This window comes from Vicugna pacos, chromosome 1, assembly GCF_048564905.1.
Source record: "Vicugna pacos chromosome 1, VicPac4, whole genome shotgun sequence".
NCBI classification, from domain to species: Eukaryota; Metazoa; Chordata; class Mammalia; order Artiodactyla; family Camelidae; genus Vicugna; species Vicugna pacos.
In genome coordinates, this window is record NC_132987.1 from 123001658 (window position 1) to 123028170 (window position 26513).

The 26513-nt window shown below is 58.6% G+C and overlaps 1 protein-coding gene across 1 annotated transcript in view; it reads left to right on the forward strand.

Moving 5' to 3' along the window:
* Positions 1–26513, forward strand: part of TRPM2 (transient receptor potential cation channel subfamily M member 2) — a 54891-nt gene that overhangs the window by 9616 nt on the left and 18762 nt on the right. Inside the window, exons 4-19 of the mRNA XM_072970134.1 lie at positions 281–555; positions 1139–1227; positions 6827–6995; positions 7402–7582; positions 8222–8388; positions 9980–10160; positions 11166–11227; positions 12347–12547; positions 16327–16429; positions 17874–17995; positions 18208–18540; positions 22392–22529; positions 23877–24006; positions 24181–24326; positions 24927–25039; positions 25726–25939. Coding sequence (XP_072826235.1) covers positions 391–555; positions 1139–1227; positions 6827–6995; positions 7402–7582; positions 8222–8388; positions 9980–10160; positions 11166–11227; positions 12347–12547; positions 16327–16429; positions 17874–17995; positions 18208–18540; positions 22392–22529; positions 23877–24006; positions 24181–24326; positions 24927–25039; positions 25726–25939 — 2514 coding nt within the window. The 5' untranslated portion in view covers positions 281–390. The remainder of the gene's footprint in view (positions 1–280; positions 556–1138; positions 1228–6826; positions 6996–7401; positions 7583–8221; positions 8389–9979; positions 10161–11165; positions 11228–12346; positions 12548–16326; positions 16430–17873; positions 17996–18207; positions 18541–22391; positions 22530–23876; positions 24007–24180; positions 24327–24926; positions 25040–25725; positions 25940–26513) is intronic.

A 26513-nucleotide genomic window follows, 5' to 3' on the forward strand; every position in this document is an offset into this window, starting at 1 on the left:
ACGACCGGGCAGTCCCCCCCGACCCCGATCCCCTGCCCCATCCTCGGGCTCGTGGGCGTTGCCAGGCATCTGGGAGTGGTGGGGTGGGGCTGGCGCTCTTTCTCTGGTGCATCACAGTGACTTGCGTTGTCCTGTTATGAATGGCTCCTGGGCGCCTGGGATGTGCCAGTGCCTCGACTGCCCAGTGCCCGATGGGGACCGAGCTCAGGCAGTCAGGAAATTGTGCAGATGGACACGTGGACGGGCTACCCATGAGGGAACACGTGCCTCATCCCCCCAGCCCCTTGCAGTGGTCCCCGTGGCCTGCCTCCAGACCTCTCGGCCTCGAAAGCTGGAGAAAAGCCCGTCCTGAGGGAGCAGGAGCTGTGGAGCTGGAGCGGGGCCATTGGCATGGAGCCGTCGACGAGGAGGACGGCTGTCTCCAGGCAGGAGGAGGGCTTTGGGGGGCAGCCCAGTAAGGTCGTCGACGGGGGCATGGTCCCCCACCTCCGGCGGAGCAACAGCAGCCTCTGCAAGAGCAAGAGGTCGCAGCTCCTCTTCGGCAACTGCGACAAGGTAGGTTCAGGGTGGCTGGGTGTGCTGGAGCCCTGGTGGGGCACAGTCAGTGACCAGGGAGGACAGAGCCAGGGGCTCCAGCCCAGGGAGGCTTTGGGAGGGGAACTCGGAGGGAGCGCTAGGCAGCCGGGTCTGTGCCCCGGGGGCCGCTCCTGTCCTTGGTCTGATTCCAGAGTGCTGGGCAAGTCCTGGGGTCCTGGAGGCCCTCCCGGAAAGCCCCCCTTCGCATCCTTCATCTGACAGGGAAGGCGCGGGGCGCCAGCTAGGTCCTGGGCTGGCTTCGCGGAGAGCCCTGGGCAGATCTGTGTTGGAGAGATGCTGGAATGCCACAGTGTAACCTGTAAAGGGCTATGAAAATCCCAGGGCCCAGGAGGGAGTGATTCCCCAGGGTCGCGCCTCCCTCCGGGGTCCCCACCTGCGGGCCTCTGGCAGGTGGGGGGAGGGAGGGCTCCGTCCCCATCTCTGAAAAGACCCCCGAGCTGTGTCAGGGTGCACAGGCAGGTCTGAGAGGCGTGGGATGTGAGCTTCGGGATAGCGTTGCTCCAACTGCCCGAGGGTCTCCAGGTGCCCTTTTCATCCTCAGCAAGGAAACCTGAGTTCGTGGATTCCTAAAAACATCAAGAAGAAAGAATGCATGTACTTTGTGGAAAGCCCCAAGCTGTCTGATGCTGGGTAAGTGGCCTGTCCTGTGTTTACGGCCCCTTCCCTGTGCCCATGTGGGTGGCTGATCCGAGCAGAGCCGACTGGGGCCTCAGTGGCCTAGGGTGCATTTTCACGTCCCCCACAAGCGCAGTGCCGATTCGAGTTTGCGTTTTCCCTCTGGGCACAGCCTGGTCGGTGCTGTGCCACAAGCCAGCCTCACCCTTTCCTGCGTCCGCTTCTTTGTCACCTGGTGACGCTGCCTCTGCCATGGAGCCCTCCCTGACCAGTCCCAGATGTAACCTCTCCCTCCCGCCCCCGCTCTGTATTTCTTTTTTATACCAGTTGCCGACAGCACTGCAATTGTGTGGTTTTCTGGTTCTTGCTCTTGCGAGTTCTGAGCTCTGACCGAGGATGAGTCACTTTATTACTTTCCCGCTGGACAAATAGCTAGCGTCCAGCTCATGCTGCTGGACGATTCAGAGAGGAAGAGCGTCCTGTGGGGAGGCATCAGGCGAGGGCTGTGATCTGAAATCAGATGTGAATGTTCACCAGCGATGCTGCCTCTGGGGTCCCAAGACGCACCCAGGCTGTTATCACCAAAAGCGCCCTGTTTGGGGGCTCACACTCCAGCGGGCTCCTCTTGGGATGAGAGACCTCATTTCTCCCCGGGGAGTCGTGGGAGCAGAGCCTGAAGTTAGAGGACAGTTGCCCCCGTGCTCCAGCGGACAGCCTCAAGGCTGGTGCCCTCCCGGGTACTTGGTGGCTCAGGTTCTCACCCGTCGTCCTGATAATCTGCACAGAGTGTTTTGCACTGAGGTCTTTAGTTTTAGGGGTTTTTCCCTTTGTAATGAATCTTATTTTAATGGAGTTATGGGGATGGGACCGAGGACCTCGTGCACGCTGAGCACGCACTCTACCACTGGGCTGCACCCTCCCCCTAGTCTTGGTTTATAACAACAGCCTCAGAGACTTGTGGTGCACAGCTTCCCGTGCAGAAATTGCTGGTTTCAAATCACTTTGAAGACGTTTTCTGTGGAATCTGGGTCTGGCTGGTAGGGGTCCCCGGGTGCCAACCATTGAAGCCCGGCCTCCTTTCCTCTGAATTCTGAGCCAGTGGAGAAACGTTGACAGGGGCCTGTGAGGGTTGGGGGTGCAGTCTGTACTGGAGGCAGGAACGGGCCCCCTCCTCGTTCAGCGTTTCTGTCGTGCTTTGCAGGCCTGGCGCTCGGCAGGCTCCGAGCGCAGAGACACCTTTATCAGATCAGGGCTGAGGCGAGGGGCAGCCAGGCTGTGGGGAGAGCGCCGTCACTCGGGCGCTGCCCTCTGCGCTCGTCCTGCACCTGTCCCGAGGTGCTGGCGCCGGCGCCCCGCTTCTGCCCACGTGGGCCCGGAGCGCGGGAGGGAATGCTCTCGTGGTTTAACTTCTGGGCAGCGGGCTCGCTGCGGTTTCCTGCTCCGTGTCAGGCTTGGGGACGGCACAGAGGTTTAAGATCTAACCTCGCCCGAGGGGCGGGCTTCAAGGGAGGAGGGCGCGGAGGGCAAGGTTCTAGGCTCGCTGTTAGAAACTGCAACGGAGGCTGGGGCAGCCGTGGGCCAAGACACAGGAGGCCGCGGCGACCTTGTCCTGCGTTGGACCCAGTTCCCTCCTGCCACAGTGGGTGCTCGCCAAGGTCTCTCAAGTCTGGAAGGGACTTGAGCCTCCCTCAGGGTCGTAGAGGAGGGTGTACGGGGTGTGCTTTGAGTTCCTCATGGCTGGGCCCTGTGCCCACAGCCCCGGGGCCCCGGCATGAGCCACGGGACTGGGGGCTTGGTGGTCGGTGGAAGTGCAGCCCAGGCGGGCCCAGGAGGCTTGGGCGCGGGGTGGGCCGCAGCCTCCCAGCCAACCCTTGGTCCTCTGCGTGGTTAGTTAATCTGCACTGATTTTATGAATCATGTCCCATCTGGAACCTCATTTGGCCCTCACAAGTTTTGCAGGCTTGGGGTAAGAGAGTGTTTTATTTCTCCCATTTAGTGATTGAGAAGTGGAGGGTCAGAGCCTCCGAGGCCACACACTTGGGAGGTGGCCACGGGACTGTTCTCTGTCTTGGTCCAGTAGCCTCTCCCCGGGGTTGCTGGCCTAGGTTTCACCTGCTTTTGGATGTTCCCGTGTGGTCTCATCCGTAGCGAGTCTTCTGGGTCATTGGTTACTAGCAAAAAGCAGGAATCTACAACAACGTGTAGTTTTCCATTTAAACAAGCTGCACAGAACGCAGTGTCTGTCTCCTCTCTCGCCCCAAACCCCAAAGAATAGAAGTAAAGGAATAAAAAGATTTCAACCCATGAAGCCAAAGAAGATGAGGGCAGGTGAGAGTTGAAAAAAGAAGTGGGGGCGTTCTCACTGGGAGCAGAGCACAGGTTGGATTTCTGTGGTTCCCCAGGGGAGGCACCCCTCTGTGCCTGGGGAGCGTGAGAGCTTGGGGGGCCTCTGCACCCTGTGTCCGGAAGTTCCTGCTTCCAGCCTGCACTGTGTGTGTTTTCTTTAATCTTTTTTAAAAAAATTAAAAAATTTTTTATTAAAATATAGTCAGTTTACAATGTTGTGTTAATTTCTGGTGTACAGCATAGTGATTCAGTCACACATATAAATATATTCCTTTTCATATTCTTTTCCACCATAGTTTATTACAAGGTATTGACTGTAGCTCCCTGTGCTGTACAGTAAGACCGTGTTGTTTATCTATTTTATGTATAGTAACGTGTATCTGTTAATCCCAAACTCTCTTTTATCCCTCCTCCCTTTCCCCTTTGGTCACCACAGGCTTGTTTTCTATGTCTATGAATCTGTTTCTGCTTTGTAAACAAGTTCATTTATCTCATTTTTTAAGATTCCACATACAAGTGATATGGTATTTTTCTATACAAATTATTTCTACAAAATAAAAACCTTTGTATCTTGAAATAGCTAGAGCTTTATAGGAAATTGCAAAGTTCTACACCGAGATCTCCTGGTCCCACCAGGGGTTCCACCAGCACCTACTCTTCCCCACCATCCGTAACCCCTGGCGACCAACCACTCATCTGTTCTTCATTCCTGTAATTGTTTCATTTCAAGAATGTCATGTGAATGGAATCATACACGATGTGATCTTTTGGGACCGGCTGTTTTGTTCGGCAGAAGGCCTTTGGTGTCCACTGGAGTCATGCGTGTTGGTGGTTCGCTGTTTGTTGCTGAGGAGAAAACTTGCCTTGATCACAATATTTGTAGTGAGGTTTCTGTAGACAGAAAAGAACTGGGTCTTATTATTTTTTTATCCACACTGCCGATCTCTGTGATTTTTTTTTTTGGATTGGTGTGTAGAGAATGTTACATTTAATGTAACTATTGATAGATTAGGACTGAAGTCTGCCATTGTATTTTTTTTGTTTACATTTCTCTGTTTTTCTTTTCCCACCTTTCTGTGAGTCACTTGAACTTTCCTTAGAGTTCCATTTTGATTTATCTATGCTGGGTTTTTTTCAATTTTTAGAAAATTTATGTGTTTTTACCGGAGGTACTGGGGATTGAACCCAGGACCTGTGCGTGCTCAGCGCGCGCTCCCCCCCCCCCCCGTCTGCACTGTTTTTGACCATGTCTCTTTGTGTAGCTTTTCTTAGTGGTTGTTCCAGGTATTTACATGTGTAACATCACATACCATGGTAACTGCGGACCTGCTGATGTATCCATAACTCACGCAACCTCCTGGTGTTGACATTTGCCAGTTGAGTGAAGTGTAGAAACATTACCACCTTTTACAACACTTAGCCCTTCCCCATTTATAATACACTCGTTTACAAAAGTTCCTCCATGTGCCCTGAGAACCATGGAAGACGGTGGTGCAGTTTTGTCTCCACCATCAAATGTAATTCAGAAAATTCGAGAGGAGGAAAATGTGTTGTGCTCGCCCGTATTTTCACCCTTTCCCTGTTCTTTCTTCCTTTTTAATCGTCCAGAATCCCTCCTTTTATCGTTTCCGTTCAGAGAACTTCCTCTAGCCATCCCTTTTGGGGTAGTTTTCTTGGTGACAAATTCCCTGGTTTTCTTTCGTCTAAGACTCTTGGTGTCCCTGTCATGTGCAAATGCTGTTTTTGCTGGATGTAAAATTCTGGGTTGGTGGTTTTTTCTCTTTTAGTTTTTGATAAATGTTGTGTCACTTCTTTCTGGCACTTGTTTCTGCTTCTGATGGGAAAGCATTTGTTTGAGTTCTTTTGCCCTGAAAAGTGAGATGTCATTTCCAGCTTTCAAGATCTTTTTTTTTTGCCTTCAGTTTTCAGAAGTTTGACTATTATGTGTCTTGGCATGCATCTCTTTGGGTTCATCCTGTTTGGTGTTCACTCAGATTCTTGAATCTGTGCATTTATGTCCTCTTTTTCAAACATGGGAAAATTTGGTTCCTTCTTTCCTTCCTTCCTTCCTTCCTTCTTTCTTTCATTTCACCAGCTAGGACCTCTGGTACAAGGCTGACTAGCAGTGGTGAGGGTGGACATCCTTGTCCTGTCCCCAGTCTTAGGGATAAGAGCATTCAACTTTTCATCATGAGCATGATGTTAGCAGTAGGATTTTCATAGATTTTTTTTTTTTATCAGGTTGAGGAGATTCTCTTCTTGTCCTAGTTTGTCGAGGGTTAGTATCATGAGTCAGTGTTGAATTTGGTAAAACATTTTATGCATCCAAACAAATGATCATAAGACTTTTCTCCTTTGTCCTGCTAATATGATAAATTATATTGATCGATTTTTAAATGTTAACCCAACTTTGCATTCCTGGAAAACTCCCACCTGATCATAATTTCTTTACATGCTGTTAAAACTTTGTCTTCTTTCTCTTTTCCCTCTGGGACTCTGATGACATGAGTGTCTAATCTTGTGTCCTGGAGCTGCAGGTCTGGGGCTATTTGCTTGTTTATTTAGGGCTGTTTTCTCTCTGTTGTTCACGTTGGGGGAATTTCTGTTGTTCTGTCTGCAAGTTCATAGATTCTTTCCTCTGCCACCTCCATTCTGCTGCTGAATTCATCCATCAGGGGCTTTTTAAAAATTTTGGCCAGTGCCTTTTTCAGTTCTGAAATTTCCACTTGGTATATCTTCTATTTCTTTGCTAAGACTTTACCATTTATGTTGCTTTAAAATCCTGTCGGGTAATTCCAACACGTGCCTTCTTGGTGCTGCTGCGTTGTCTTTTTCATTCCAGTTGCGATTTTCCGGGTTTTTATATGACTAGTGATTCTCTATTGAAATCTTGATATTTTAGGTGTTCAGTGATGAGACTCCGGATTGTGTGCTTTTGCTGGATCCCCATGATGTGTCTGTGGGAAAGGAGGGCACCCCCTCATTGTACTCTGTAGGGCTGGAAGTCCAACTGACATTTGGTGTGAGGGGCTTCTTCCTCCCACAGGGGGCTTTCCAGCTCCCCAGTGGGCCTCCCTGATCCCACCCTGGCAGGGAGGGACGGAGGTGCTTGGTAACTGCCCGCCATGTGGCCTCCACTGCTCTGTGGCTGGGGAGCCTTGTTACCACTGGTGGGGTACAAGTCCTGGCTCCGCTGGGCCTCCTCTGACACCTGCAGCAGGGAGGGGCAGGCACCTGGTCACCCCTGGTGACCACGGGGCCTTTGCAGGAAGGTGGTGTGTGAGTGCGGCTACACACGTGAGCAGCACTTAGAGGAGGCCACCAGGCCCCGTGCCTTCCAGGGCAAGGAGTGGGACCCGAAAAAGCACGTCCAGGAGATGCCCACAGACGCCTTTGGTGACATCGTCTTCAAGGGCCTGGGCCAGAAGGTGGGAAAGGTTGGTACCATCACTGTTGCTCTTACTGTGGCCAGAGTCCCCCATGAGAGACTGGAATGGGGCTGTGGGGCCTCAGGCTGGGGGCGCTCCGGAGACAGGGAGGAGGTGTAGAAAGGGCACCGTGGGTGCAGACTGGGCCGAGGGGGTGACGGGGACCAGGGGCTGGTCTCCTCTGGGTGGCTTATCTCTCAGTCCGTGTCCCTGATGGGAGGGGAAGGGGCCCCAGGTGTGTGAGCAAGCTGGGTCCTGCTTGGGTGCGGCCATTTTTCCTCAGTGAGTCCAGACCCAGGTGTGAGGTGTCCCCTCGCCTGGTTGGGGGTCTCAGGCACGGCTGGTGCAGGATGTTTGGGCTCTGGGTCCAGGAGGGCCACCCGCTGACACTCTGTGACCTCTGACCTCCCCGCAGTATGTCCGCATCTCCCAGGACACACCCTCCAGTGTGATTTACCACCTCATGACCCAGCACTGGGGCCTGGACGACCCCAACCTCCTCATCTCAGTGACAGGCGGGGCCAAGGACTTCAACATGAAACCCAGGCTGAAGAGCGTCTTCCGAAGAGGCCTGGTCAAGGTGGCCCAGACCACAGGTAGCACCCGGGGGGAGGACCCGGGGCTCAGACCCCGGCTGGTGCTCAGGCTAGGAGTCATGGGCGGTCTGAGCAGCTGGTGCCAGGCAAGGGGGTCCGTGCGAGGCAGTCAGGGCGTTGGGACTGGCTAGCCCTTGGGGGTCACTGAGGCCAGGCCGGGGCTGGGTGGGGAGCATCTGGTCAGACTCTCCAAGGCCGTCTGCCCGCCTCCTGCTGCCGTGCCCAGCTTGCTCACAGCAGACAAGGCTCTGGTTGGCTCCCCACTAGTGATGCTTTGAAACAGAAGCCTTCAGAGAAAGTTTGAGACGTCGTGTTCCCAAGACTGGGACAGAGAGGGGGCAGCAGGAAGGTGGGGAGAGAAGACAGGCCTGCAGTCAGGAGACAGGGGTCCCTGTCGCCCCGCCTCCCAGAGCACGTGGGAACTCTCTGCTCCCGGCTGTCACAGGAAGACGTGATGGTGGTGGGGCTTCCCCAAAGCCCTGGTTTTGAGGCTTAGCCCTGACGACGAGTTTGAAAGCCCTCGGGCCGGGGCTCTGCAGACACAGGCAGGGAGCGCCAGAGGCACGCAGGGCGCTAGGAGTCGGGCGTGGGCGGCACCGGGTGCACGCCAGGACCCTCAAGTCCCCTGCTCCTCCCCAGGGGCCTGGATCATCACCGGGGGGTCCCACACGGGCGTCATGAAGCAGGTGGGCGAGGCTGTGCGGGACTTCAGCCTGAGCAGCAGCTACAACGAAGGAGAAGTCGTCACCATTGGAATCGCCACGTGGGGCACCGTGCACAAGCGGGACAGCCTCGTCCACCCCACGGTGAGCAGCCTGCTTCCGGGGTGCGCGGGCTCCAGGGACAGTGAGGAGGGTGTGTGGGGTCTTGGTGGGTGCCCAGTGGACAGACCGCCACCTGGGCAGCAGGGCAGATGCAGTCTGGGTGGACAAGGCTGGACAGGGATGCAGGAGACGAGGGCTCAAGTCCTCCAGGCCCCAGACCGGGGACCCCAGGCCCTGGGGACCCCAGACGGGCAGCTGGCTTGCCTGGACTTGGTTTCCTCCCCTGAGATCACAGGGCCACCACTGGGCAGGGGCTCTTCCTGACGCCTCTCTGGTGCGAAACAAACTTTGCGGAAAGAAGTAGCTTGGCCAAGGTTTCAGAGCCAGTGGCATCTGAGTCGTCAGGTCCCAGGCCTGACCCTTTGGCCCGGGGGTTGACAACACTCTGACGTCCCTGCTGAGAGCTCCCCTTCTGAGCTTGAGGACAGAGCCCTCTTGCCTCCGTTTCCCTGGTGCATCCCTGAGAAGCAACGGCTTAAATATGGGGACCTGAGTTGGAAAAGATAATTTGATTCCCACGATAAGATTTTCGGAGGACATAGATTTGGCATAATGAGCACTTGTCCACTTAATTCATGCAGTCAGGAAAGTTCAGGGAAAACACTGGCTCCAAAAGACACGTCTCTGCGACTGGCCGAGGAGGTGGTGTGACAGCGGCCCCCGGAGGGCGGCTCCTGAGCGGAGTCCTCTCCCTTCCTGGCTGGTGGCAGCGAGCGCTCGTTTCCTGGGGAGAGCTGGTCTGGGATGGCGATTCTTTTTGTCGTCACAAACGCTCGTCCTCTGGCCAGCCTGCCCTCGGGCCTTGTCGTCCTTTGGTGTTAGTGTCACAGACGTGCTCAGTGCACGGGACCAGTTCTGTCTGGAACGCTCCTGATACGGAGTGGAAATCTGAGGCCGAGAGAGACTGAGTGACTGCCAGCATCACTCTTGACCTTTCTCCCCATTATGAGTCCAGAGGATGCTGCGTGGTACCACCCTGCCTTCCCTGTGGGCCCAGGGGCTGTGTGTGCTGGTCCAGCCGCCGTCCCTCCTGCGCCCTGGATCTGTGTCTGGCAGCTGCTGGAACAGATAACCACAGACCTGGTGGCTTGAAGCAACAGAAATGTACTTACATCTCACATTTCTGGACGCCAGAACTCCGAGACCAGTACCACTCGGCCAAAATCAAGATGCTGGCAGGGCTGGGTTTCCTCCAGAGGCTGGAGGGGGGAAGCTGCCCCCTGCCTCCTCCAGCTTCTGGGGGCGGCCGCTTTCCCTGACGTGTGGCTGTGTCCCTCCAGTGTCTGCCTCCGTGGTCACGTGGCCTCCTCCTCTTCCTCCACCTCCTCGTGTGAAAACACTCGTCAGGGCATTTAGGGCCCACCTGGACAGTCCAGGTCAATCTTTCCATGCTGAGATCCTTAATCACATCAGCAGGGACCCCTTCTCAGTTAAGGGAGCACCCCCAGTTTCCAGGGATTAGGCCCTGGTGTCACGGGGGTCGTTCATCCAGCCCACCGGAGCGCCAATCCTAGCGTGAAAGATGTGGAACTTTCCGCCTGCCTGGGCCCACCTCCTCTCTGGCCGTCCCCAGGGCAGTTTCCCTGCTGAGTACATCATGGATGAGGAAGGCCAGGGGCACCTGACCTGCCTGGACAGGAACCACTCCCACTTCATCCTTGTGGACGATGGGACCCACGGCCGCTACGGGGTCGAGATTCCCCTGAGGGCGAAGCTGGAGAAGTTCGTATCGGAGCAGACCAAGGAAAGAGGGGGTGAGCGGGGTGCTCGGCGGAGAGGAGCCGCTGGGCAGGGTGTCTGGGCTGGCTGGCTGGGAGCAGGGCGTTCCGCCCGGGGCCCTTGGGGGCGGTCAGAACGCACCTGGAGGTCTTTACTTGTTCAGAGTTGGGGTGCAGAGGTCATCTTCTCTCGCCCCTTTGAACCAGGAAGGAGAATCCGGGCAGGCCCGTGGCCTTTCTGCTGGCTCAGGTCGCAGCACTCCCTACAGTCACTTTGCACCACCGGCACGGTCTTGGTTCAGAATCAGAACGTGCAGGAGTCAAAACTTGGCCTTGACATCTTGCCCCTGGTGGGCGGGAAGGGATGGGTTATGGGCGTCGGGAGGTCAGACGCACAAGATTTTGCCCGTGATTTGCGGGTTGTCCGGGCACCTTTGAGCCGAGGGTTTCAAGCTTCATCACACATCAGAGTCCCCAGAGTGCGGGCCCACCCGCAGGGTCTCTGACTCACAGGTCTGGGTGGGCGAGGACTTACATTCCCAAGTTCCCAGGTGACGCTGACGCTGCTGGCCTGGGGACCACACCATGAGAACCTGCTTTGACTGAGAGAAGCTGGGTGGGAGCGTTCGGGGTGTGCGAGTGTGTGGGGACGGTGCGGCCCTGTGGCACTTGGACAGAAAGTTTGCTTCCCAGGGAAAGGTGTTTCCTGGCTGCTGGGCTGGATGGAAGGCCCGGTGTGGGGCTGGTGTGGAGAACGGGGTTCCGACGCCATGCTCCCGCATCACACAAGGTGCCCACCGGCTTGACAGGTCCCCAGCCAGGCCCACAGTAGAGGCTCAAAAGGGCTGCAGAGAAAAGCTGGCTGGTCGCTGTGGACTGCAGGGCAGAGAAGACCGGCTGGGGACCTGGGGGTCGCTGGTGTTCCACAGCCCCCTCTCCACCCCAGAAAGGGGCGGGAGTGCGTGCGTGCGTGTGCTGGAGCTGGAGGTGGGGAGAGGGCCAAGTGGACGGTCCCTGACCTGGGCTGCCGCTTGGTCCTAGGTGTGACCATCAGGATCCCTCTCGTCTGCGTGGTGCTGGAGGGCGGGCCCGGCACGCTGCACGTGAGTCCCGGCCTGGAGGGCGGGGCCTCTTGGGGTCACGTCCTGCTGCACGTGGGATGACAGCCTCCCAGTGAGGTGGTCAGCGAGGGAGGGCAGGGGCTTGCCCACCAGTAGGTATGAAACAGGAGGTGTGCCGTGTGGCGGGCCTCTCCGGTGGGTGTGACAGGAGCCCCTTGAGTGACCCTGCCATGGGACGGGTGCGCTGGCTTCAGCCCTGGTGCCTGACTGGCACAGAAGAAGTGGGGGCTACTGAGGGGACTATGGCAAGGATGGACCACATGTCCCCTGCTTCCAGGACCCCAGGGCTGCCTGTGGGGGTTTCTGCTGCTCTGCACCCAAAGTCCAGCCCTCGGGCCCCACCCAGCCCCGTGGGGCCAACAGCTGCACGTAAAGCAGGTTCCTCGGTGGTTTTCACGCGCTGGCGCGGACCTGTGTTCAGAAAGCCTCCATGGCATGGTTCGCTTCCCTCGTGGAACTTGGGCCAGTTTGCCTCCCGCTGCAGGAACGCATGCCGACATTACAGCCTGCAGACGTGGGGCAAGAGCTTGGACGTCTTAAGTAGGGGATCCTGGAAAGTGTCCGTTTATGCTTAGTAATCGCAGGCGGTCAGCACAGGACCTGGGGTCCCCGGGCGGGGGTTGAGTCTGGTCCCCCGGGCTGTTTTTGCGCAGACGGCGTCCAGATTGCTTCCTCACGTCCCGAGCAGGGCGTCCTTCCTGCTGGGGTTGGGGCCCCTCCTCGCGTTGCTCTCACCCTGGGTCTCCCTCAGTGTCCTGGTCTCACCCTGGGCCTTAACGGGGGAGCAGAGCTCCGGCCCCGGCAGCACGCCCTCTTTTCAGAGACGGCTCTCGTGCCCACAGACCAGGGGGTGGCAGCGTCCTAACCCTTGGTGACGGTGGCGGTGAGCGATAGGCCAGAAGGAGGGGGGTGTCGGTGTGCCCCCCACAGCACAGCAGGCTCGGCTCCTTTTCCCGCCGAGCAGCAGAGTGCTAGCAAGTGAGTGTCCTCCGTCGGCGTCATGACAGCCAGACGCCAGCGCCGCTGGAGAGCACTCCGTTTCAGAAGCGCCATTGCGGGCGAGGCATCAGGCCCCGGCTCACGGCCGTCCCTGTATTGCAGACCATCTACAACGCCATCACCAACGGCACCCCCTGCGTGATCATGGCGGGCTCGGGCCGCGTGGCTGACGTCATTGCCCAGGTAGCCGGCCTGCCCATCTCTGAGATCACTGTCTCCCTGATTCAGCAGAAGCTGGGCATGTTCTTCCAGGAGATGTTTGAGACCTTCACTGAAAGCCGGATTGTGGAGTGGACCAAAAAGGTGAGGCAGACGGGCATGCGGGCACCGGGCGTGAACCTGCTGCTGACTAGTTAGCCTGGCAGGCAGGCCGGGGCACGCGGAACCCAGAAACGGAGGCCCCGGGGGCCTGGAGCAGGCACGGAGTGGTCGGCACAGGGTGGGAGCTTTGAGCCGGGCCGTCAGAGGGCCCAGAGCAGGCGGGAAGCTGTCTGCTGAGACTGCACGCTGTCCTGTGAGGGAGGACTTGCTGAACCTCTGGGCTGCGGGACTCCGGGCCCGGGCTGGGCCTGCAGGATCGAGAGACATCGTAGGAATGGGAGCCCATTTCATGGGACGGTCAGGAGGCCGGTGTGAGGCCTGGGGGTGGCGGAGGGGCGGGGAGCCGAGATTTGGGCAGCAGGGGTGCTGCCAGGTGACGGCTGTGGGTGGCAGGGTCTGGCCCAGGCCCCGGGCCTGGTGACTTCAAGGCCACCCGGGCAGATTAACGTAGGCCTTCTGGGGTCAGCGAGGCAGGGAGGCCCGTAGACGTGTCAGGTGAGGCCCCGGAACCGGGTGGTGATTTGGGGGGTGCTTCACGGGCTCCTTCAGAGAGGTGTCGGGGTGGGCTGGGCCTGGGGCAGCATTCCAGGGGACTCCCCCATCTCCATGGGGTTTGAGAGACTCGAGACCTGGGAAGAGTTAGTTGCACCCAAAGGGAGGGTCCTTCCCGGCCCGAGGAATCACGGAGTCCGGGGCCGTGACCCTGCGGCTGGCGAGTCTCAGCACAGACCTCTGGAGGGGGTGGGGGCAGCCTTGCTTCAAGCGCCCGCCTGTCCTCTCCCTGTTCAGGGACAATCTTAGATCTGTGGAGAAGTCACACAGGCAGCAGCAGGCTTCTGTCCGCCCTTCACCAGCTTTCCTGGCGCCAGCGTCCTGACGAGCCCAGTGCATTTGTCAGAGCTGAGAGGTGAGCTCTGGCTCACGGCTGCGGCTCCACTCGGATCGCTCAGTTGCCACGTTGACCCGCCGATGGCCCTTTTCTGTCCCGGGATCTGAACCATTAGCCTGTCTTCTTTATTGTCTTGTTTTTCCTTCTTCTCCTTTTTTGTTTTAAGTGTGACACTTCCGAGCTAGCACAGTGGATTCCAGAGATGTTTCCGTGGCATCATTCTGGGCACGGGGTGGGGTCACCTGGGGGCTCTGGGCTTGTCCCCTCAACTGCAGAGTCCCACCCCGAGAGCCCTGGTTTGGATCCTTCCCCTGGCCTGGGGAGGTCACAGCTGAGATGGCCCAGGACCATAGCTGCCTTGCGTCTCAGTCGTCTGGCTTCAGAGCGCACTGGTGCTTCGTTCTCTCATACCTGCAGTGGGGATAAAATTGTTTACAGATGGGTGAGGACTTTGCAAGGACCCCTTGCAGACGGGCTCCTCCAGTGGACCTCACAGGGAGTTAGAATTTCTTTCTCATGTACTTGGAGGCTATTTGCCTCCGTTGGGAGACCTCAGGCATTTGGAATGGGCCTCAGAGTGGCCGTCTCCCTGGTCCAGATTTTGAAGGCCCCAGTGAATTCTGCAGAGGGACCCCAGCCCCGGCCATGACCCCAGCCTGCAAGGAGGGTAGGTGTGAAGGAGAGCGGCTGGGTCAGCGCCCAGCGGCCCACGAAGCCCTTGGCCAGCGCGAGCGAGCTGCCCGAGAGCCCCCGTGCCTCCCGCACCTGTGGGCGTGCTGACCGGCTGTCTCAGCTGCGCTCTGAGCCCCAGGAACTGGGGTTGCCCGTCCTGAGGCCACTTGACCTGTTTCCTGTCAGGATTCTTTGCTGGGGTGGGGGCAGTCGGGGCCTCTCGGACCCTCGGTCTCCCCATCAGTACACTGGGGCTGTGCCTTTCACGCGGCTCTGCGGACGCCAAGCCAGGTTGTAAAAACTCATGGAAGTTCACCCTGAAGTGCCTGATGTGTGCTCTTCAGGGCAAGTCTGTGGAGCAGCTTAGCTCCAACTGTGTCCTATTTTGGGCCATGTGAGCCATCTGTGCCCACCAGAGACCGCAGGGACGCACCACAGGTGGCCTGTGGTGGGAGGACGGTCCCTCAGGAGCTGTGGGTGCGGGAAGGGCTGCTGAGGGTTGGGGCCCTGATGGGGCTGAGGGCTGGGCCGCGGGCCCACTCCCATGGAAACAGGGCAGTTTTCCTGGGCAGCACCGGGACCTGCTCTTGTCTGTCTGACTGTGGCCTCAGAGTGACGTCCTTAGAAGCTGACGTTCTGTGAGATTGTTTTTGCCGTGGCGTCAGCTCCGCTCCCAGTGGGCCCAGCGGGTGGGGATTGGCCGGCAGGCTGGGGCCTTTCCTCAGTGAGCTTGTAAATTATTCAGGCAGTTCTCAGAACTGAGTCTAACCTGCTGAAGCTTAAAGGGGCCAGTGTTTTCAATCCGTTGCTGAGTCGAGGCCTGAAAGTGGAGTTTCGTACACACCTGTCTCCAGCAGGGGCTGCACTCAGCGGGGGTTCTCGTTCGGGGGGGAGGGGACCCCACAGCCACGATCAGTGTTTCGCTCCACAAGCCTCAGAGCTGGTCTGCCCTGTGGCAGGTCTGGGGGTGAACAGGAGGGCCTGTTCCCTCGGGGGCTGCCCTTGGCGGACGGGGACATCAGCTGGGAGTCTCCGTGCAGGCCCGCCGCCGGCACCACGTAGGAGGAACTGCTCCGGTGTCCTGCTTTCTTGTCTGCAGAACAGGGATCATTACTGCTTAGACTCAGAGGATGGAGCCCCATCACCGCTGGAAGTGCTCAGGGTTGGGTCAGCACGGACCACGCAGCACTCCGCGATAGCTGCCCTGTCCTGCAAATCAAGAGCTGAGCTAAACCCAGGAGAGACTTTGGCTGGAGGACAGGGTGGCACTGGGGAGGGGCACCAGGGGGCATTGGAGTTGATGTGGAAGCTGGCCCCCGAGGGAGAGGGGAGGCTGGGGTCTTAGAGGCAGAGGCAGGGTGTGCGAGGGGCCCTCTAGGTGGGAGAGGTCTGTACAGAGGTGTGAGCTATGCGGCCAGGCTAGGAGAGGAGGCGGGAGGGCAGGCGAGGCTGGGCGGGCTGGCCTGGGGAGCTTGGCAGATCTCTGGGCCTTGGGAGGTGGGGAGCTAGGGGAAGGGCCACCCTCACCTCAGGGTGAGGGGGTCGAGGGGGCAGCGACTGGTAGCAGGCATGGCAGCTAAGAGATGGCAGGTAGATGGGCAGGTGATAGGCGATGGTGGATGGACGGATGGAAAGGAGGGGTGGGTAGCTAGGTGCGTAGGTAGGCAGCTAGAGTGAATAACTAAACAGCTAGATAAATACCTAGGTACATAGATGGGGTAGGTAGGTGGATAGGTGGGTGGGGTGATCAGGTAATACATCCGTAGATACACACATACGTACACACACAGACTGCTGGGTGGGTAGGTAGGTGGGTGATCGGATGGACAGGGGGATGGAAGGATGGGTGGGTGGGCAAACAGATAAGTAGGCAGGGAGGCAGGTGGGGTGAGGCGGGACACAGAGGACCAGGGAGTTAAGCAGTGCTGGGTGCTCTGCACACACCACCTGATCAGAGAGGTGAAGGTTCCTGACACTTGGGCTGTGTTTTCCACCCGACAGGCCGTTCAGAAACTTCAAGCGTGTGGTCCTCATGTGGCATGGGGAGGCGAGGTGGTGGCCCTGGCCACACGGGCAGGCAGGCAGGACTCCTGCTGGGGCTCTGGCCCCATGTCTGGGGCCTCAGTTCTCTGGGCACCCTCTGAGGAGGCAGGAGGCCCACGTGCTGCCATGTCCCTCACTCGGGGCACATCTGTTGCAGATCCAAGACATCGTCCGGAAGCGGCAATTGCTGACCATCTTCCGGGAAGGCAAGGACGGCCAGCAGGACGTGGACGTGGCCATCCTGCAGGCGTTGCTGAAAGGTGAGGGTCAGGTGAAGGGGGACAAGGGGAGAGCTGAGGCCTGGTCTAGAGGAGCTGAACCCCCACCTGTGGGCAGATGCACCGGTCAGAGGGCAGCTGGCGGTGGACCACGCTGGGCTCCCCTCGCAGCCCCACTGGGCAGGTGGGTGTCCATTGCCACAGTTGGGGTACAGACTCCTTTTTCAACTTACCTTTTTAACTGAAATCTGAGCGTAGCCCATGCTGACTTACACCTTCGTGGTCTCATAGTTTCTGATTAAATTTTAGGGTAGAAAGAAAGAACCTTGAAATCCACTCCTGTCCCCCATGTTTTGTCTAGTGTTTAAACTCCTCTGCCTCCAGCGCAGGGCAGGGGCCAAGTGCAGCTCATCCTCGTGGACAGGAGAGCTCCTGGTCGGCTTCCGCCCCTAGTCTGCCCTCTGCCCTCTGCCCTCTGTGCTCTGCCCCTGGCCCGTCCTCCCTGGTGGGCGCGGGACGAGACCTCGGGGTTGTCTGGGTTTGCGCCTCCCTGGGCTTGTTGGCCATCGGTGTAGACTCTCGGTGACGCGTCTGCAGATCTTCCGTCCGTGTGTCTTTGGTTGTTCGTCTTCTTGTGTTTGAGCTGTAAGCGCTCTTGTCTTGTTCTCACACGAAGCCTGTACCGGGTGTGCGTGCTGAGGACATTTTCTCCTGGTGCGTGGTCTGCTTTTGCACGTCCTTCAAGGTGCCCTTGAAGAGCAGGCAGCTGAAACTTTAATGCATTTTAATGTACCAGTTTTTTCCTTTACGGTTCCTGTTCGCTGCATCCCAGGAAATCTTTGCCTTCCCCGCGGCTGCACGTGTATTTCTGTTTCGTTGTGGAAGCTCTGTGGGCACAGCTTTTGTGTTTAGGGCTGTGATTCACTTCAGATTAATTTTTGTGTGTGGTGTGAGGTCAGTGTCAAAGTTCTGTTTTCTTCCTCCCCAAGTAACAACCCGTGTGTTAAAATGTTACTCCGGAAAGAGCAGAAACTAGTTGGACAAAATACTTGCACTGAGAACTGGGTGAGGTGGTGGTTCTACAATCAAGGCAGTAAAGGAAATGTGACGGCTTTTGGAGTCTAACTTTTGACGTCAGTGTGAAGATGCCTGCCTTTCAGAGACCCCGTCTGCTTTAAACTTAGGATGGAGGGGCTTGACCGGAGGGTGGGGGTGGGGCGCGGGTTTGAGGGGTGTGGGGGTGATGGTGGAAAACCAGATTCTCTGACTCCACCACCGAGAGGAACATGCTTTCATACAGGTGTGTGTGTCGGGTGGGGATGGGGGGGTTTTGTGACTGAGCACCGTATCTATTCAATGAAAATGATAGAGACTGGGGTTGGTGACACACCCCTCCCCCTGTGACTTTGTTAGATGGCAGGGGTGCTGACAGGGAGTGGCTTTGAGACCCAGATCGAAGTCCCCAATGTATGTGCTTTGCCTGCAGCCTCTCGGAGCCATGACTACTTTGGCCACGAGAACTGGGACCACCAGCTGAAGTTAGCGGTGGCGTGGAACCGTGTGGACATCGCCCGGAGCGAGATCTTCACCGATGAGTGGCAGTGGAAGGTAGGAATGCTCAGGGCTGACCTGGGCAGGGGGAGACTTGCTGGGCCTCGGAAGCTGGAGGGTGGCCCTTCCCTTGCTGAAGGCAATCGGCAAGTCTCATCCTCCAAAATGGGAGGCAGCGGTATCCCTGTCTCCAGGGGCACAGAGACCGGGATGCCGCGGGGCAATGGCCACTCGCACAGCCCCCACGGCCCCCAACGTATCCCTCCCAGCCCTCAGAGCTGCACCCCATGATGACAGCCGCCCTCATCGCCAACAAGCCCGAGTTTGTGAGGCTCTTCCTGGAGAACGGGGTGCAGCTGAAGGAGTTCGTCACGTGGGACACCCTGCTCTACCTGTACCAGAACCTGGAGCCCTCCTGCCTGTTCCACTACAAGCTGCAGAAGGTGCTGGCCGAGGAGCCCGCCGCGCCCCGCCTGCAGCTGCACCACGTAGCCCAGGTGCTGCGGGAGCTGCTGGGGGACTTCACGCAGCCGCTGTACCCCCGGCCCCGCTCCAGCGACCGGCCGCGGCTCTCGCTGCCTGTGCCCAACATCAGACTGAACGTGAGTGCAGGCGGCGGGGCTCCAGGCGCCACCGCGTCCTCCCAGCTGTAAAAAGTTTGCTTTTTATTAGGGAGGACATAGCTCAGGGGAAGAGCACGTGCCTGGCGTGCGTGACAAGGTCCTGGGTTCAACCCTCGGTACCCCCATCAAAAAAAGTAAATAAATTAGCCTAATTACGAGGCCCCCAAAACCAGAAAACCAACAAAAAAATTAGCTTTTATTTTTATGAGGGAAGTCAGCTCGGGCTGCCACAAGATGCCACAGACGGGCAGCTTCCACAACAGGCGCCTTTGCTCTCGCTGCTCTGGAGGCTGCAGGTCAAGGTCCAGGCGCCGGCAGGGTGGGCTTCTGGGGGCCTCCCCTCCTGGCCGCAGATGACCGCCGCTTCCTGGCACGTCTTCACGTGGCCTGTCCCAGCGTGCCTGGTATCGCTTCCTCTTCTCATAGGAGCACCCATCCTGTTGGATCAAGGCCCTCCCCACGTGACGACCTCATTTAACCTTAATCGCCTCCTTCAGGGCCCATCTCCAAGTACAGTCACCCCTGGGCTGAAGGCTTCAGTAGATGAATTTGGGGGACACAATTCAGACCATAGCCTTCTGCTCCTGACCCCCAAATTCATGTCCTTCTCACATTTAAAGCACGCTCACTCCATCCCAATAGCCCCCAAATCTTAGCTTGTTCCAGCATCCACTCCAAAGGCCCCTCGTAAATCGGGCGCGGGGGGGGACTCGAGGCAGGTGCGCCCCGAGGGAGAGTCCTCGCCTGCTGAGAACCTGGCAGAGACAAGCTGTGTGCTTCCAGAACACACTGGATGGACAGGCCTTGGGTGGAAAGTCCCTTCCGGAAGGAGGAAGGGCTGACAGGCTCTAAGTGAGTCCAAAACCCAGCCAGGAAACTCCCCGAGACTTAAGCCTCGAGAATCCTCCTCTTTGGTTCAACATTCTGCCTTCTGGGCCCACAGTGCTGGTGTTGTCACCCCCGTGGCCCTTAGGCACCAGGTGGGGGCATCCTGGCCCAAGGAAGGGACCCCAGCCTCTGCAACTGAGGAGGAGACAGCCTTGCCCAGCCCGTGTGGTGGGCGGGCAGCCCTGATGGCCTCTGAGTCACCTGCAGGGTCAGCCTTCCCCTTCCTTGAAGGCCTGTTCACAGCGGGTGGCTCTGCTGTCCTGTCCTGTAGAAGCCCAGAGGCGACACCTTCCTGTGTCCCCTCCCGCTTTCTCCACCCCCTCTGTCCTGACGGGCAGCGTCTCCAGTCCTGGCCTCTGCTAAGGCGGCTGGTCAACCCCATGTTCACGCCACCGTCTCCTTATGAAGCAAGGGTCCAGCCACCCGCAGTGTTCTCTCCGCAGCACGCATCTCCTGCTTTGCTCAGGATTGACCAAACCTTTCAGTCTCGGTTCCTTTTGCTTAACTGTTCCTTCAGCTTCCCCCTCCTCCCACACTTCACCTTCAGCTGGAGGAGAAGCCGGCAGCTCCCTCAGCACCCTGCTTGGGAGTGTCCTCCCCTAAACAGCCAGGCCCGCCCTCCCCCCCCGACGGGAGACCCTGCCCAGCCAGGCCCGCCCTCCACCAGACGGGAACCCACCCCAGCCGGGCCCGCCCTCCCCTGCTTCCTCACCGCGGGGCCTGTGTTACAGCTGCGCCCACCTGGCGGTGCCGAAGGCTGTCCCAGGCTGCTCGGCTGCCGGCACGCGCACCACACGCGGGCAGCCCGAACGACGGCTTTACCTCTCGCGGTCTGGAGGCCGGAAGTCCAAGGTCAGGGCGCAGGCAGGGCTGGTCCTAGGGAGGCTTCCCTTCCCGGCCTGCGAACGGCCCTCCTTCCCAGCACGCGGAGCGCGGGCCCCGCGTCCCTGCCTCTGTAGGCTCCGGGCCCCATGACCTCGTTTACCCTTAGTCATGTACTTAAAGGCCCCTCTCCAAGTACAGTCATGCCGGGGGTGGGGCTTCAACATACGAAATTTGGGGGACATACTTCAGTCCACAGCTCCCCTGAAAACTTGCATTGCTAAAGAGATGCTGCAGGGAAAATGGTCGTCCCTGCTCCTGCACCCCGAGTCCCGCCCCCGAGTGTGGCTGGCTTCCCTGCGGTCTGGTCAGCATGGCCCTCCCGGGGCTGTGTGAGGGGCACGCATATTGGGACCATAGGAGAAGGGGGGTTTTCTCACCTGCATCCTTACTTGACGGGAGTCCTGCAGCGTCCCCGTGTTGGGTGCGGTGTTTGCATGCGTGTTTACGTGAGGGCACCTCACCTCCTGGCTCACTCGGGTTTTACAAATGCAGCCTCAGTACCGACGCCTTTTGAGATGAGGAACTGCTCTCCTTCTTTGATCTATGAATTCGGTGAATTATTTTAATAGATTTCCTGATAGTAATATGGTTTTCTAAAACATTATTTATAATGGAGGTACTGGGGATTGAACCCAGGACCTCATGCATGTTAAGCAAGCGCTTTACCACTGGGCTACACCCACCCTCCACAATAGTAATGTGTTTTTTGTTTTAGTTGAAGTATAGTCAGTTTACCGTGTTGTGTCAGTTTCTGGTGCTCAGCCTAATAGTTCAGTCATACACATATGTATACATATATTCCTATTCCTGTTTTGAACCTCAGCTTGATTGCTGTGTAATAGAAATTTAAGATGATGCTGGATTCCTAGTGTTCTCAGGGTTTTGCATCAGGTTGTTTAAGCCTTTGCTGGCAGTTCTGTTTGGGGGCTGAATTTGTCAGGCCCTGGCACTAGCTTTGTAAAGATACTGGGAAGCCTTTCTGCCTTCTCTGCTCTGGAGCGGTTTATGTGGCTGGGCTTCACTGCTGCTTCCATGCTCGGCAGCCTCCCCACAAGCCCGTCGGGACCCAGTGCCTTTTTGGGTAGTAACCCTGATGACTTTCTCATTTTCTTTCCTGATGAGCCTGGTGTTTAGGTTTTCTGTCTGTTCTAAGATCATAATTGATTTTGGGTTTTTTCCTGCTAGAAAATTATCCACTTCCTGCAGGTTTTCAAACCTGTTGTCCCCAGTGAGCTATGCCTGACCCCTGAGGAAGACGTGGTTGTGGCTTGCTTTCAAGTGTTCACAGTCCTGCTTTTCTTGACCCCAGTGTGTTTAAGATGCCCGGTTGGAAAGCATGCTAAGGTCTTGAGTGGCAGCTCACACTTGACTGTGTCTGTAACTTAAGACAATGAAGCAGTGTTTCTTTCTTTCTTTCTTTTTTTTTTTTTAATAAAAATGAGCTTTCAGGAAATTTCAAAAACCACTTAAAGGAAGTGCAGTTTTGTGTGTGGTGTGGGAAATGTGTTCTGTGCGTCTGGGAATTGTTCCCAGGCTGTCTGAGGACGTGCTTATTTGCTGATGGGCCAGGAAGCCTGGGTTCTGGTGTCACTGTGGGTTGAGTGTCTCTGGGGCCAGGGCCCTGCCGCTCATGTGTGGCCTCGTTGTCTGTCCAGCACTTGCTCTCACCGGCCTTCTCTGCAGGACACACTATGTGGGCTTCCTTGAGGAGCTCACGGCCGTGAATCCAGGAACAGACGCTGGGTTGCATTTTGCTGTACAGAGAATGGTTCTGATGCCGGTAGATAAGACTAAGAAACGTTAGGCGCCTGCAATGTTGCTGAAGGGGTTAGCTGGGTGTTACACTTGCTGGGTGTTTCTACGTGTCTGCAGAGTGGCGGTTTAAAACCCCAGTGTGCAGGAGAAGGACCTAGGGGTTACTGAGAGAGGTGTTGCTGCAGGGCTGGGCCTCCAAGGACCGTGGGGGCTGAGCTCGGGACCTGCGCCCCAGCAGGCCACCTGGGATTCTGATGCTTGTGGGGTATTAGTGGGGGCTCTGACTGTCTGCTGCTCACCAGGTGCAGGGAGTGAGTCTCCGGTCCCTGTACAAGCGTTCACCAGGCCATGCTGCCTTCACCATGGACCCGGTCCGTGATCTTCTCATTTGGGCCATCATCCAGAACCGTTGGGAGCTGGCAGAAATCATCTGGGCTCAGGTAACCAGACCTGCTTCCCGGCACACATGGCTCTGTGTGGACCAGTGACAGGGCTCCGGCCGGGGAGCCGGGCCAGAGAACCCTATGCCAACAGTGGCCGTGGAGGGAGGGCAGTGGGTGTCCGCAGCACCAGAAGGGACTCAGCCTGTCCGGGTCTAAGAGCAGAGAGCTTGGCCCTAGGCGAGAAGAGGGTTTTTGGAAAGGAATGCCACACAATCTCATCCTGCGGTCTGTGCCGGCAAAGGCTCGCGGGGCACCCACACCGGGCAGGCCAGGCCACCTCTGTGCCCCACGCTTTCTGGTGGTGAGCGCACTTGCTGTGGCCGCCCTTGTCAGGAGCCTCTGCAGGCAAACTCCATTTGCAAAGGGGCCGCCTTCTCTTTCCACTGACAGCTGGGGGTCTCAGACACAATCCGCTCCTAATGTGGGCAGTTCCCGGGTGCTGCTGCCCTGAGCCTGCTGGCAGGCCATCAGGGAGCCCCCGCCAGCTGGCCGAGCGGCCCCTCACACCCTGGGCCCACGTGTGGCTTCATCGCCCAGGAGGAGGGACTCGCCAGACGGCTCCTTGAGAAACAGCAGCGCAGGCCCGAGTCCTCCCGTGTGGTTTTCCTTTAGTTCAGGCAGATTCTCCTCTGGACGAGGAAGTAACGTTTTGCAGTTTTCTCTCAGAGGCCCCACTTGCCAGCACTGGTGTTTCCAGACCGCTTGGAGGAGCCCGCCCCGCAGTGCCTCAGCAGAGGCTCTGGTTCTGGGAGGATCGCCGTCTCCCAAGTGCCTGGGGTGGGCGGCAGATCCAGGCCTGACTGTGGCCTCGGGTGTGCCCTGTGGGGCTCAGGCAATGGAAAGGCCAAACTTGGATTTCCAGGCTCTGACACCAGCCCCTCGCCCTGGGCCAGTGTTGTCTCAGACCTGATGCCTCCAGGAGATTTTCTTAGCCCCTCTCTGGTGCCTGGGGCTGGCGGTGCCACCAAGGCTGGACAGGGACTTGCGAGGGCCTGACACCTTCAGGGCACGCCATGCCCTGGTTGACTAGGTGCCGGGGGAGCTCTGAGCCTGGTGCTGGCAGGGCTGTCAGTGCCTGCATCTGGTCTGTGTTCCAGGTGGGCAAGTGGGCCTCCTGGCAAGCTGACCACTCCCACTGGCCGGTGTAGGCAACTGAGTCACTGGAAAGGGCTTACGTGTTGGCCTAGGGTAAACCAATGGCTGCCTTAGGCAAGACCTGCCTCAGGGCATGGCCCCGCAGCCTGTGCCATCTCGGAGTCTCTGTTCTTGTCACCCCGGGCAGAGGGCCTGGGGTTCCCCGGGCCAGACCATCCAGGTCTCACGGTGGCTCTCCCCGGGGCCCAGAGCCAGGACTGCATCGTGGCAGCCTTGGCCTGCAGCAAGATCCTGAAGGAGCTGTCCAAGGAGGAGGAGGACACGGACAGCCTGGAGGAGATGCTGGCGCTCGCTGATGAGTACGAGCAGAGAGCCATCGGTGAGTGCCTCGGGGCCCCGGCCTCGGGCCACACTCAGCTCCGCCGGTGTCACCTGGGGGTCCTTGCCCCAGGCCTCAGCCCTGCTTCCTGTCCAGGCTGTTCTGGCTGGAGGGGCTGCGCTCCAACCCTTTCCCCAGCTGTCACTGATTGGGACCGGATGCCTTCCCATCCAGGGGTCTTCACCGAGTGCTACCGGAAGGATGAGGAGAGAGCCCAGAAGCTGCTGGTCCGCGTGTCGGAGGCCTGGGGGAAAGCCACTTGCCTGCAGCTGGCGCTGGAGGCCAAGGACATGAAGTTCATGTCTCACGGGGGCGTCCAGGTGACTTCCTGGGGGCCTGCTTCCAGAATCACCTGCCGCGGTGCTGCGGGGCGGGGGGCGTGGCACCTGTGGACACGTGCTTTGGGTGCAGGCCCCCAGGTGTCCTCAAGGCCCAGCCTCACGTCCCACTGCTGCCCCCCTTACACCGCCTGGGGCCTCTGGAGGGATCCGTGGGAGGGGCGGGGCATCCTCCTGGGGCGCCGTGTCCAGGCTGCTCTGGTCCTGGGATGCTGGCACATCCTTGGAGTGTGGCCTCCTGCTGCCACTACGTCCACAGAGCCCCGTCGTGGGTGAGCTGTGCTGGATCCCGGGGACGTGGTGGCAGGGAGCCCTGTCCTCCCCCAACCCGGCAGAGCTCAGAGGGGCAGCTGGTGGCAGTGGAAGGCGGAAGCCGGGGTCTGATCCCTGCGCCTTCCCCCCGGGAGAGCCCACCTGGCAGATGACAGGGCTCGCATGGGGCCGCCCTCCTCGCCCTGTGCCAGGGCTCAGAGCGCGAGCTGGAGTGTGCAGTCACTCTTCCTGGGGGGCGGGGTTGCTCAGCGAGCGCGGGGTCAGGGTGGGGGTGCCCACCGTCCTGAAGCCGGCGTCCTCTGTCTGCAGGCCTTGCTGACCAAGGTGTGGTGGGGCCAGCTCTGCGAGGACAACGGGCTCTGGCGGGTGGTCCTGTGCATGCTGGCCTTCCCACTGCTCTGCACCGGCCTCGTCTCCTTCAGGTGTGCGCCTGGCTGCCAGGCCGCGGGCTTGGGGGGCCAGGGGCTGGGACCTGCCTTCCCAAGTGCCCTTGCTGGGAGCGAGTCTTGTGTGTCCTCACTGCTGCCACCCATCCCAGAATGGAGTGGGTTCATGCTGGGAGGGAGGGGCCTCCTGTGCTGACACCTGCTGTCCCCAGGTACAGGGGGAGTGCATCGCCCACCCTGCCTCCCCATCCCCCGGGGCCTGAGTATTTTGTTACATGCCTGAAAGAACCAAAGGGCCCTTTAGAATTTTGTTTTTTTAGTTTTGGGGGGAGAGGCCAATAGGTTTATTTATTTATTTCTAACGGAGGTTTTGGGGACGGAACCCAGGGCCGCATGCGAGCTAGGCCGCTGCCGCTGAGCTAGGCCCTCCCCCTCCGTTGCCCGTTTTATTTTTTTCATTCTATTATCTTTTGTTTGTTTAAATCCGTTTGGACATTTATTCTTTTTTTCAATTGAAGAGTAGCCAGCAGAGAGCCCTTTGGGGCACCCTTCACAGGCCACCTGGTCCCGCCCTCTGCTGCTCTGGGTGTGCGGGCTCGGCCGCCGCACACGCGTCCTGGTCCTCCCTTCTCTGCGGCGTGATGTGCCTCCTGAGCCTGGGTGGCTGCGTCTGGCTTCCGTCGGGCCCCTCACGCCCCACGGTCCCCCGTGTCTGCCCCCAGGGAGAGGCGGCTGCAGGACGTGTGGGGCCTGCCCCGCATCCGCGCCTTCTTCAGCGCGCCCGTGGTCGTCTTCCACCTGAACATCCTCTCCTACTTCGCCTTCCTCTGCCTCTTTGCCTACGTGCTCATGGTGGACTTCCAGCCGGCGCCCTCGGGCTGCGAGTGCCTCGTCTACGTCTGGCTCTTCTCCCTGGTGTGCGAGGAGCTGCGCCAGGTGTGCTCCCCTGGACCCCAGCCCCACCCGGGGAACGCCTGCCCTTGGCCAAGCGCCGTGCCCAGCGAGGCTCACACGGCTGCTGAGAGGCAGGCGAGGACCCTCGGGGAGGGTGGCCTGCGGCCCGCCGGCCGCACCCCACCCTGGCTCCTCAATCCACCCGAACCCCCAGGCATCACTTTTCCTTGAAACCCGCTCTGATCACCCCGAGGGGAAGGCCCCCCGGGCCTGGACTTGGGGGTGTGAGGCCCCTCGGACCGCTGTGAAGGGCAGTGCGGAGTGCGGCGACTCTAGGGTGGTCCCCGGGGTGTGATAACTCTCCAGAAGGACCCGCCCATGCCCTGAGCTGGCAGCTCGTGGTTGCCGGTTACCACGTCATTGCCACCTCCCCTCAGCGGGCAGGGTCGCGTACGTGTGGCCCACCTGTCTCCGGCCCCCATGACGTCAAGCTGACCCTGTGCGGCCAAGCCCTCCCTGCCCCCCACCCACTGTTAGATTCCTGGTGAGCAAAGGGCCCCATCCAGGGCTTGGAGGCTTCCTCTGGGGCCTGGGGCAGAGGACCAGCCTGCTCCCT